The following is a 12,943-nucleotide window of genomic DNA, read 5'->3' on the forward strand; positions in this document are numbered from 1 at the left end:
ATACAACCAACTTTTCTTTGTTGTTTGTTGTATCTTTGCAATTGCCTCCTTCAATAAGCCATTTAGGCGTTCACATACACCGTTAGCCTGTGGGTGATATGCACATGCAAATTTGTGCTTTATGCTCAGCAGGGCTGTGATATGTTGGAACATTTCGTTTGCGAAATGTGGGCCATTGTCTGATCTTAATACTTCGCACACTCCCCACCTGGGGAAGACCTCCCTTACTATGAATTTGGCTGCTCTAAATGCATCTGGGTGTGAACAGGGCCCTGCTTCAATCCACCTAGAAAATGGGCATACTACTACAATCATGTATCTATTACCTTGACATATGTTGATCATATCAACATAGTCAATGTGGAGGTGCCGAAAAGGTCCTTCTGGCCGGGGTATGGTACCTCTTATCACTTTTAGTGTATGACCGGCCGTAAACTGTTGGCATGTGAGACAATTGCTGATAAAATTTGACACATGAGAATTTAACTCGGGACAGAACCAATCATCTCTAATTCGTGCTGCAATTATTTCCTTGCCTGTATGGGCTGGGTGATGTAATTGGCTCAGGGCGGTATTTAAAAGTGCCAACGGTATTACAACTTTCCCAGTACCACTCTGGCGCCATAGTGCGTCGGTTGGTGACATTGTACATCCTCTTTTTACCCATATTTCCTTTTCGGCCATTGGTGCTGCTGCTTGTAATTCCATAATCTGTGTGGCTGGGAGATGGGTATACCCTTCTCTTATTAACATCTCCCTAGCCATTCCCCTCCCTCTCCCTCTCTGTGAGTCTGTGGGGTCCCATATCTCACCAAAGTATGCAGCATATTTCGCATGTGCGTCTGCTGCTGCATTCCCTTTTGAGACGTGGTCTTCACCATTGGTGTGTGCGGTGCATTTTACTAGGGCTAGCTCTTGGGGGTCGTTTATTACTTCAATTAATTCAGCCAACAAGAGGGCATGTTGCACTGGAGTGCCGTCAGCTCTCCTAAACCCTCTTCTCCTCCATTTTGTTAGCCCTGAGTGGACAGTTGATGTAACATATGCACTGTCGGAATATATTGTTACACGTTTGTTAAAACTTTCTTTCAATGCCAATATCAGTGCAACTAGTTCAGCGGCTTGAGCAGAGTAATGCTGTGGTAGCTGTACACATTTCATAGCCACACACACCGGAGCCTCCATCATTTTTACCACTGCTGCCCCAGTTCTCCGTATCCCATCTCCTTGATCAATAGTTGATGACCCATCAATAAATAAAAGCTCACCTCCCTCTAGTGCATTCTCTTCAACTTTTCTAGTACATGAATATATTTCATTTAGTTGGGTGCAGTCGTGGGCGTAATCTCCCTCCTCAATTATTTCTGCTAGAAATCTTGCAGGGTTAACAGTGCTACATCTAACAATCGCTAGTTCAGCCCTAGACAAAATGATCTCATAACCTGATGCCCTTTGTGTCGTTAGTGTGGACTTGGGTTTATTCAATATTGCAAATAATGCATGTTCCACAAACAGTGTAGTTGGACACCCCATGGTTATTGCTGATGCCTTTTCTACTGCAAAAGCAGCTGCAGCGAGGCCTTGTTCGCAAGGGAAGTGGCCTAACATCACGGGGTCTAAGTGACCGCTATAAAATGCTACTGGTTTATAGCCCATGCTTGTTTTTTGGGCCAATACTGCTTTCATTACTGCTGAGTCGCAATGTGAAAATATAAAAAACCGTCGCTCGTAGTCTGGGGATGCCAGTACTGGAGCTGTTGATATCGCGTCCTTCAATTCGTCAAATGCTTCCCTCATTTCCATAGTCCACCCCAACCTTTTCTCCCCTTTATTTGCTTCCTTCAAACCCTCAAGCAGGGGTCCTATGTATGAGCTGTAATCAAATACCCATGCTCTACAGTAGTTGCATAACCCCAGAAATTGCTGCAGTTCTCTCACAGTCTGTGGCATGGGAGTGCTTGAGATGGCCTGTGCTCTTTGTGGTGCAATCTTTCTTCCATGTTGGGATATCAGTTGGCCAATGTAGAGTACCTGTTCCTGACAGTATTGTATTTTTTCCATGTCTACCTTATACCCCTTTTCAGCCAATATAGTCAACATTTTTAACGAGTCCTCTCTGCATTTACTTTCGTTTATACTGCAAATTATTATGTCATCCACATATTGTAACACTGTGCTTTCCACCTCAACGTTACCCAAATCCATCTGTATTACTCTATTGAAAATTGAGGGTGATTCACAATACCCTTGTGGTAACCTGGTATGTTTCCATTTAGTATTTCGGTAAGTGAAACTTGTTAAATCTTGTGAGTCGGGGTGTAATGGTATTGAGAAAAATGCATTTTTAAGATCTATTACTGTAAATCGTGATGCCTCTGCTGGAATGCCACACAATATTGTGGCCGGGTTTGCTGTTACTGGATATTCTGCTTCCACTATGTTGTTCAAGGGCCTTAGGTCCTGTATGAAGCGCCAAGACCCCCCTTTAGCCTTGCGCACTGGGTACACAGCCGTGTTACATGGTGATTCTGAGGGGACCAATATGCCATTGTTTATAAGGGCCGTTATAGTTTCATATATGCCCTCATCTGCCTCTTTTGACAATGGGTACTGTTTTACTCTTGGTAGTATTGCACCTTTTTTCAATTTTATCCGTACACCCCCTATGCTTTTAATGCATCCTACGTCATAAGGGCTAATGGTCCATAATGATTTGGGCACCTTTGACATATCCTCCTTAAAGAAGGGGACTGGGGTGCATGCAGGTGCCTCAAGTGCCATAGCAATTTTCTGCGCTATTTGTTTGTGAGCCACTCGTAACCATATTTCTACACTCATCATGAACACCATTTCCCCCTCCTCCTTTTCTTCTGAAAACAGTTCCTCATCTGACACCTGGGTCAACCTACATCCTTCTGCTAGTGCTATCACTGCCCTCCATGCTCTTCCTTCTTTGTCTTGGGCGTGCACAGCAATATACTCAGCTGTTGTAATAATGCTTTCAATGTCTATTGCAAACACCTTTCCTTCTTGTTCATTAACAGGTGTTTCTGGTCGGAACAGATAAGCTGCTGGCCTCCTCCATATTTTCCCTTCTATCCCTGGCATCCATGCAAATGCCATGTCTGTTCCATACTGGAATATCTCGCCATCTACTGGTTCCGCCCTAATTGCTGTCTGCCCACAGTATGCTTGCATAATCTGTCGTGCTGCTAGCATGTTAATCCCTGGAGTAGAGCAAATTATACCATCCTCTGTAAAGGAGATTGTCATGTTTAACCTATTCATTATGTCCCTCCCCAGTATATTTACTGGTGAGGCACTATAATACAAGAGTGGAACTGACAGATCGTAATCTCCGATAGATAAGGGGACGTTATCAGTAAAAGGAACCAATCCTTTAGCCCCAGAAAATCCTTGGGTGTTCATGGCTTCGCCTGACATCTTAAATTTACCTTCCCTTATGCAAGACCGGGTTGCCCCGGTGTCAACAAGGAACGATAACTTTTTGTCACCTATCGTTACCTCTATGCGTGGCTCCTCCGCACTATTAGGTGTTACTGACAGGATGGGACACACCAAGGCCGTCTGTGGGCTGTCCTATTGGGGGTACAATGATTGGCCATTTCCTGTGTAAGGGTTGTGTCCCAATACCGTCACCCTACCCAATTGCGTTTGTTCAGTTTGGGGTTGTTGTGTTATCACTACTTGTTGTTGTGGCAGTGGCTGTTGTTGTGTTAATTGCTGTTGCTGCAGTGGCTGTTGTTGTGTTAATTGCTGTTGCTGCAGTGGCTGTTGTTGTGTTAATTGCTGCTGCTGCAGTGGCTGTTGTTCTTGTGGTGGCCTAGGTTGTGCCTGCTCATTCCATGCTGGTGTTCCTGGCCGGACCCTACACGTGCGTGACATGTGTCCTAGTAGTCCACAACTCCAACACACGGGTGGTTCTCTGTTTTGCCATGGGAAGCTCCCTGTGTTGTCCTGGTATACCGGTTGCCCTGTGGGGTAGGAACTTCCAACTCCCCCCACCTGCTGTTGGGTATTATATCTGTATCCTCTCCCTCTCATAAATCCTCCTCTCCCCCTGTTATAACCATAATACCCAGCTCCTTGCATTGGGTACCCTCCTCCCACGTTTGGTGCGTGTAATTGTAGTGGCGGCATTTGCTGTATTATACTTTGTGGAGGTGCTATTAGAGCAGGATCTTGTGCAGCCACTACTTGTGTGGGGCTTTGGGCCATTGTTGTGGGCGCAGTTATTAGTGCCCCTTCCATTGTGTATTTAGTTAGTTTTTTCTGTACTAGTTTGGCCTCTTCTGTTTTCCTGTCCTCTTCCTTTTGTTTCATTTTTCCTTGCCATATCCTGCAGTGATGTACTATTGTCAGCTGTATTTCAGGCCATGGTTTTACTTCCATTCCCACTACTTTCTTTAGTTGTTTCTGAACTCCTTCTGGGAGCCCTTGTACTAGTATATGATAAAATATGGCTGGTGTTTTATCCCATTGTTCTCTAGTTTCCATGCTCCACTTCTCTTGAATATCCTGTATATAATCAACAGGATCCTCATTCTCACGCATCTTACGGGAAGTAATTGCTCCTATGTCTGATGTGTCTGGGTACTGTACTCTCAGTGCCTGCCATAGCGCATGTCTGCAGTTTGCAAATGGCGCCCCATCATGCGATGTGTTCGTTATTGTTATCCCATGGAATCCCGCTCTCTTCCAGATGTCGTCCGCTCTATCCCCTAATATTGATATTAACAGGCCTTTCACATCTCCTACTGCTAGTTTCTGCCCTGCGGTGTGTTTTTCCATTTCATATATCCACTTACCCGCACCTCCACTTAGTGATGGGAGCCTACATTTTATATTTTCTTTATCCGTATGCTTCCATGGTACATACTGCGGTCTAACCCCTCCTCTCTCCAACAGTGGCATTAAGTTGTGTCTTGTGTCACCCTTTATGTTCCATAATATTGAGTCCTCACACCCCTCCTCCTCCCCTGATTCCTTTACCACTTCAAATTCTTCCTTACTACCCCTCCTCCTACCTACCTCTCCGTCCCTTCCCCTTGTTTCGTCATCTCCTGTGTTTAATATGGGTATGTTTATCTGTCTGCCTTGCCTGCGGCTAGGGAGGTCTCTAAGCCGGCATGCATAGGGAGTCACTTCGTCCATGAAGGGCGCAAGCTTTATTGTGCGCAGCGTGCGTGTGGTGGTTGAGCATGTAGGGTGCGATGGGGGAGGGCGTGATGGAGATGGCGATGGTGTGGCTTCATGGGTTTGTTTTTCCACTAGTTGTTGCACCCTCTCCTCACTTTGTTCCAGCTCCTCCCTTCTCTTACGGATCCATGGCGAGTCTATGTTTGTTCTAGTGAGGTACAGCTTATCTAAGCTTTCCCTTTCACTCTTTCTTCCTACCCTCTCTACTGCTTCTTCCTCCTCACTGCAAAAATCAGTCATAGATGGTATCCCCCACTCTGTTTTTTTCCCTTTTACTGTTACTGTTTCTAAGTCTATTAGCTCCATTTCTCCTCTTCCTTTGTTACCAACTGTTCCCCCTGGTGTTGATGTTGTTGCTACTTCTCTACTTCTATATACATCCCCCCATTTTTCACTCTCCTTATTTCTCCCTCCCCTTTCCCCTTCACTCCTATCCTCCATTTCCCTACTATTTTCCTCCCTTTTCCTTTTTAATTCCTCCATCACTTCGTTGCTCATCTGTTCCAATATTCTTTCATCTTCTTTCTTTCTTTCCCATTTCACCCTTTCTCTTTCTATTGCTTTCTCTTCTTCATATTTCTTAGCTGCCTCTGATACTACCCTCCTCCTCCATATTTCCAATTCCCTTTCCTTGTCCTCTTCTTCCTTCTTTTTTTCTCTCAACACTACTCTTGACACCCTTTCTGCTGCTGCTCTTACCCTTCCATCTTCTATCCTTTGCTCCTCATTTCGTTCCCTTAATTTGTCCAATTCGTTTTTACCCTCTTTCCTTTTCCTCACTCTCTCTTTTTCCCCCTTCTCAAGCTGTGTTAGTAATTCATTCTGCTCATCCCTTAGCTTTGCCAATTTTTCCTCCAAAATCTCTTCTCTTTGTCGTAGTAGCTCCTCCCCCTTCATCTCACTCTCCCTTTTACTATCCTCGCCTGTTCTCTTTACTGCCTCCCTTTCTTCTCCCGTTAGTGAACCCCGTAATTTTAATAATATCTGTGCAGCTACCCACTCATCATGTCCTATCTCTACAATCTGCTCTTCTCCAATTCTCCCCTCCCCCACTATCTTCCTGTGAGCCACATATGGTGGAGGGCTGTATGCCGGGTTCGAGTATCCTTCAGCCGCCCTTAACTGTCCTTCTATTTCTCCTAGTTCTCTTAAAGGGTACAACCCTTCTCCCTCTGTTTTCACTCCCGGTGCTATGGGTATCTCGTTGCTCGGTTCCTTTTTTATGTCTTCTAATTTATCAATCTTTTCTCTTCCCTCTCTTTCATTCTCCGCATTCTTTTTCCTTTCACACCCCTTTTCCCCATCCGTTCCCTCTTTCATAATCTCCTTTACTTCCGGTGTTTCTCCCATAGAAAACATTCCATTTGGTCCTGGTCGGGATCCCTGGAACATCCTCCATAAGTTAAACACCTCCATATGGCTCGCCAACTTCTTCCCCTTGTATGTATTGTGCAGATGGTTTAGCAATGAATGTTGGGCATATGGATCGAAACTACCATTAGGCGGCCATGGTGTTAACATTTTGTTATCCGTCCCCTGGGTCCACTCTATGCTGTACTTAATTAATTTCTCTCTATGGGGTGGCAGTGTGGTGCATATGTGTTGTAGTGGGGTAGTGAGGGTGTTCCCCCACCCTCCCAACCCTGTCCCATATGACATAATTGTGCCCCACTTGTTACTCCTCCCTTCGCTATCAGTTTGCAATTTACAACCTTATATTGTTTACCTGGCCCCGTAAGTGTGGGGACTTACGACAATCCTTTACAAAGTATGCAATAATATTAATAAAAAAAAAAAAACAAAAATAATAAAACACAAATATATATATGTATAATTTTGTATTGTATATTCCTTCCCCTACGGCCCCCTGCGGCCGAAGCGCACGCACGCAGCCCCCTGTGACTGCGTACCCCTTACGACGATCTTATACAGTCGTCCTTATTCCTCGTTCTCCTCCCCCTTTTATATTTGCCGTGGCCGGCGTTCTCCGTGCTCAGCCACGCCACTCTCCCCTTCTCCTCTTCCAATCCACTCGTTTATTGTTTATCTTCGTATCCGCTCCCTCATCATTTTTCTCTTCCCCACCACTTTCAAAACTCAATGTTCCTTGTGCTCGTGCTATCCTATAAAGTCCCTACTGGTGCCGTCACCGATGTCTTTACGCTACTAGTACATTCTCATTATTAATTTCAAAATACACTTGCAATTTACCCCCGCTAACCCTACAGCTGTCTTCCTGTCTCTCCTGGAACAAGGTAATCTCATCAATAATATAATCGGACTGCACACGCTGCGTCGCCTCGCGTGTGATACGCCCCTCAACAGGAGGGCTTAACCAGCCAATTATCTTCCGTATTTGGCAACTATGCAACTAGCTACCCCCTACAGGGAAACGTCATCTACCTAACGAGTTTCTTGCTCGACCAATAGGAAACCTCATCTACCTATCAAGTTTCTTGCTCGAACAATAGGAAACCTCATCTACCTATCGAGTTTCTTGCTCGAACAATAGGGAACCTCATCTACTCATTGATCAATAAATGCCAAATCGTAGGAAACCACACACGCCCACCCCTACACGTTAGTCGCGATTTAGGCCAATCAGTGTCTACGAGCGGCCACACGTGATGTTTCGTGCTCCGCCCCCCTCTTTCGCGTGACTGCTCTCGCACTCTTTTCACTCCCTTTCATTCCATTGCCAACACTATATTGTCAAACCTTCGCCGCGCACCTGTGCAACACCTCCCTCCTCCCTTATTTAATTCCTCCCCCCTCCCTCACAATTTCGCATTGCTCGTTGTGTGTGTCATGCTCACCAAGTTCTCTCGATGCAGGGCCGCTCGACTGCGTGCACCCCTCCAAGCGGCTCGCCACCTCCCCTCGTCTGGACCACGTCTGGACACTCGCCAACCGCGGGCGGGATACTTCTCAACCGGCTCCCGAGGGCCAATATCCGGATTGCGCTGTCCGGTCTTCTCGCAGCTCCGCGATGGTCCTGTAGTCCTCAGAAGGGGGCAACGGCAGAGGGGGCCGCGCCGCCGGGCCTCCTCGCAACGGGAGTGCCTGGAAAAAGTAAAAATAAAAGTCGATCTTAAACAGATCTCAGCAGTGCCTCCAACTTGTCGGGGGGAAATTCTGCCGGGGTCGGCCGGACCGTCCGCAGACCTCCAGGCAGGGAGGCCCCAACTCCTCCCGTGTGTATCCCAGATAAGATGAGATAGAGTATGAGACGCACACAAGGAGCAAGGTGACTCTGCTGTTTATTAGACAAACGGCAGGGATGGGTCAAGGAGCGCACGCGTTCGTCCTGACACACACTCAATCGTGGGGCTCGCAGGCCCTTTTTACTGTGTTATGACGCGCTACTTGCGTCACTTCAGAAAGTTAACAAAAAACCTATCGCCACTCTTAATTGGGTGTTCGAGTGGTAGGGTTAGTATAGCACACATATAGAGAAAGATATTAGTGGACAAGGTGTAGTCAGGTGGTATATCTGGGTTGTCCCTACAATTAGATACATGAAAATTGTTACATGAAGGCTCCTGAGGATTGGCTAAATGTGCTGGCGTCAGTGATAAGAGCCCCATGTTCTGATTGGTGCGCCCGTGAGCTTCCCAGCCTGGGACCACCGTCGTTCCCAGCTCTCGGTGTACCTGTAAGTTGCAACAATGTTTCACTTATGGGTACATGCAGACAATGTGAGGACTTATTCATAGCTAGACGGGGTACCGTTCCCACTGTTGCAGATGTCCATTGAGCCTTTCAAGTGTATCTGCCAGTGTCTCGTGGCGAGGGATCCAGACACCTCTGTTCTCCCGGGTTTGGCATCTCGTCAGGTTCGGCTTGATCACGTGGGGAGGGACCGTGAAAGAGGCATAATTCTGCACAATTAATATTGTTTTTCTACTGTGCGTCTGGTTTAATTTGTCGGTGTGACTTTAACGTTGGTGCGCGGAGTGCGAGGTTGCAACATCGTGCCTTTGATGATTTGCTCTTGGAACGTGGGTTTGCAACATTGCGACCTTGGCTGGTTGCTTCGCCAAGCTCATTCTGCAGGATCAGCAACTGACTCTTGTCTTGTTGATGTCCACGGGAGCTCTTGTTTGAGGCCTACTTTGGCCCGGTGCATAAGTTGTCCGTTTGGTGCACAGGTGCTTTAGGTTATAGGAGCATATAATTCCATAATCAGTATTGTCTTTATTATATTTCTCATGGTGGTAACTGGTTTCAAAGAGAAGCGTGAGCAAGCTAGTAAAAAGTTCATGACGCGTCTTGCGTTTCTGCATTCTGAAAGCCTATATAAAAATAATAAAGATGCACGTCCGTGAATATGCCTGTCGCCTACGTCATAGCACTGAGTATATTCTTCGTGTAGGTTGGTGTGGGAATGTCCAGTGTGTATATTTGTTCAGATGTGCTTCCCGTTGTCTAGGTCGTCATGGCATCTCTAACGACGTGTAGATTTTAGTCTAGTTGATCCGCGCCGCAGGTGTCGGCATGGCCAGTGCGGGCTGCTGGGCAAGCAGATGGACACATCCGTATGTTCCTGTACCAGGGTATCTGGTCGTCTGGTAAATGGGCAAACTCTTCTCGTGGCGGGTGTTTGGGTCGTGACCCTCTAGGCCAAGCGCGAGAGGTGAAGGACGGGAGCCTGGATTTCCATTCTCCCACTTCACTTCGAATTCCATTATTTAATCGCTTGAATAAAACTGCACTAACTTCCTGTTTGAGAACTAAAGTAGATACCATCAAACCCAAGTTGAGCAAATTGCACTTTAAATATGGGAGATTTTCTATAATACGAATATGCAAATTCTACAATATTAAGGCAATACCTAAATTAATTTATGGTATGGAGTTGTTTTTATGGTATGACTGGAACAAAAAGGACCGTTTTGAAGGGAGGCTATAAAGAACAGGTCTTGCCTCCCAAATTGCGTATCTATTTCTGTGATACGCTTTGAATTGCGTCTTACTTCCTTAAAAGCTTGTCTTATAGGGAAATGTAAGGAAAGGCTTACTTTTCTACAGACAAATCTATGCTCCCATGCCCGGCACTTTGTATGTTGAGCTCCAAGTCGCTCTACTACAAAATCGAAATGCGTATTTAAAGAAACGACTAGCTAAATGTGGTGAATTACTAGCTAACATTTTAAGTCACCCAGACCAACTAGCAGAAACTCCTGAACCAGTTAAACTTCGCCTATGGAAATGGGACGGGGTTAACTCTCAGAGGCATTAATGAAATATAAATCACACTAGGGATTGCAAGAGAACATAAGAAGTTGGTTCAGTGGCCTCCATATGTATTGACACTTCCAAATTGGGAATGGCGGCAACAATTTGTCAGATTTCGATTCAATCTGATACTCAATAGGAAATAACGAGTACCAGGCACACTACGAATCTAGTTAATCCTACCTGTAGCTTTTGCATTGAAGACCAGATAATAGAGACACAGAAGCATTTGCTTATTGCCTGTCCAGCACTTAAAAGTGGTCGCCAGAAATATTTCGGCCATCTTGGAAATGAATAGGAAATTATCAACAGCAAATAATTTTTTCAACATTTGTTCTCAGACACCCCTATTTCCCTTAATATTGCTGTTTTAAGATTTTTAAAACGATATGAACTGATTGATTTGTAATGGTTATTTGTGCACTGATGACGACATTTTAGAATATTTGAAATATGCTAAAATTTCAGATGGGTTGAAATCTTTTTTATTTTGCTTAATGCTGCATGTGAAAGTTTTTAACAATAAACCAGAACACATTAAAAAGATATTTTAAAAAGGGGCCGATATCCTGTTTTGATTTTGCACTCATTGCACACTTGGTATCGCGTCATTACCTACTCATCTGGTGGGGTCTTGTCTTGATTTTCTGCTTACTTTCCTCGTCTTCTGAACGTGTTGGCCCCTCTTCTCCGTCATCCGTCCCAGGCACTTAACCGATCCGAATGATTCAAAAACCTGTGGCTGATCCACTTCCTCTTCCCTTTCTCTTCCCCATTGGGGGTGACTCTTGCGCAGCCTTCTCAATGTAGGCGGTAGTTTATTGCAGTGATCTGCAACCCGCGTCTCTCCAGATGTTTCGGACTACGATTCCCATGATCTCTCACCATTGAGTACGGTGGCTAGTGCTGATAGAAGATGTAGTCAAAAGCATCTTGGGAGCCAAAACTTTCGGAACCCTAGTTTATTGTTTTGTAAATGTACAGACAGGTAAAGGTGAGATTATTAGTAGGGATATATCAGGGCTGGTTTCCTGTACTACATACGTAAGGGCTGGTGTGTTGTATTGTGAACGTATGGGAGAGTGTATAATCATGTGTGTTTACCATTTGGTTTGCTGTTTAAGAAATTAAAGGGTGTGAATATTGACATGCAAGGGTTGGTATATTGACTTGTAAGTGTGGGGTTATTGCAGGTTCTGCGCACAACAGCACAATGGACATTCTCACAGTTTTATGATATGCGACCAACGCAGGCTACACCAACCATAGTCAAGTGTATCAACCAATCTTTTCTTCTCTCCTTTCTTTTCCTCCAGGATTTATGTTTTAATGGAAGCGCGTTCGTTTTATACCTCATTGCGGCCATTGTGAATGCATGTTCCATTACTAAGGAAAGACACCACGGCAGCCACAATTACAACAGCTGGGCGGCTTCCACGGTGAGTAGCTACAGTGCTGTAAGGCCCTGCCTGCCGCTCCGAAGGCTTAACGTGCATTGCCTCACACTAAGGAGACCTTCTTGGGCGACATAAGAAGGATGATGATACCTTTGGGTTTGGGCATGTAACAAATGCAATAAATAAATAAATAAATGATGACCAGATACCACTTGTTCTTGTGTCATGTTCACAACCAGAAACACATGCCTCCAAGTTGAAACAGGGCCTAAGGCCCTCCCCCGATCATGCTCTCCACCACCACCCTTTTGAATGTCACTAGCATCACTTACCACACTCAAGCCTTTTAAGTGCATGTAGGTGTAACAGGCAAGGGCTGGATCCGGGATCCCTGAACAGTGAGGCAGCTTTGTCCGGTCAGCGAAGGTCACTAAAATAAGTGATCTCTGCCAAGATCTGCATCCACTGTGTGGATCACTAGATTGAGAACCTGGTAGGGTCAAAACAGACTTTCATTCTTCTGAGGTTGATCAATTAGGCAACAGCTGTGGCAGAAAGAGCTGTATAACAAACCATTTATTTTGATTGTGATTTGGTTCAATATCCAAAATACAAGAATCCAAATTTAACAAAATGCAAGAAAACCCATCATGTATGTTTTGCTTTCACATGCCTTGAACGTGTATGTGAAGGGATTTTCACTGCACAAGGCATCTTAGCAGCATCACCTGCCTGGTACCTTTCACTGCATGGAAAGCACATCAGAAAAGGGAAGTCTCGGAAGGATAGCTCAGCGGCAACATGCTCGCCTTGGCCGCAAGTTGAGATGGAACCACACAGGTTCGATCCCCGGGTCTGCGCTTAGAAACCTCTGGGTATTAAGCGCGTTATAAATAACCTATCGTATCATATCATAAGTGAAGAGGGCGTGCATAGGCCTGTAGACATACTCCGTTCCCACAGTAAAACGACTAAGAAGGGGGATTGGAGTAATTTAAAAGAAGTTCTGGGTTGGGTTCCCAGACCCTGCCACACCCCCTTAAGTTGCTAAAAAGCCAAATTAGTATAAAGAGGGTTCATTAAGATTA

The 12,943-nt window shown here is 45.3% G+C and overlaps 2 protein-coding genes across 3 annotated transcripts in view; one reads left to right on the forward strand and one right to left on the reverse strand.

The window, feature by feature from the left end:
- The window catches only part of OSBPL10 (oxysterol binding protein like 10), a 2,898,140-nt gene that overhangs the window by 2,460,573 nt on the left and 424,624 nt on the right, over window positions 1-12,943 (reverse strand). The gene's annotated exons all lie outside the window — the stretch shown is intronic.
- The window catches only part of CMTM8 (CKLF like MARVEL transmembrane domain containing 8), a 131,279-nt gene that overhangs the window by 114,321 nt on the left and 4,015 nt on the right, over window positions 1-12,943 (forward strand). The window contains exon 3 of the mRNA XM_069648802.1: window positions 11,775-11,897. Coding sequence (XP_069504903.1) covers window positions 11,775-11,897 — 123 coding nt within the window. The remainder of the gene's footprint in view (window positions 1-11,774; window positions 11,898-12,943) is intronic.

Source organism: Ambystoma mexicanum, chromosome 2q (assembly GCF_040938575.1).
Source record: "Ambystoma mexicanum isolate Mex_15411 chromosome 2q, UKY_AmexF1_1, whole genome shotgun sequence".
Classification (NCBI taxonomy): Eukaryota; Metazoa; Chordata; class Amphibia; order Caudata; family Ambystomatidae; genus Ambystoma; species Ambystoma mexicanum.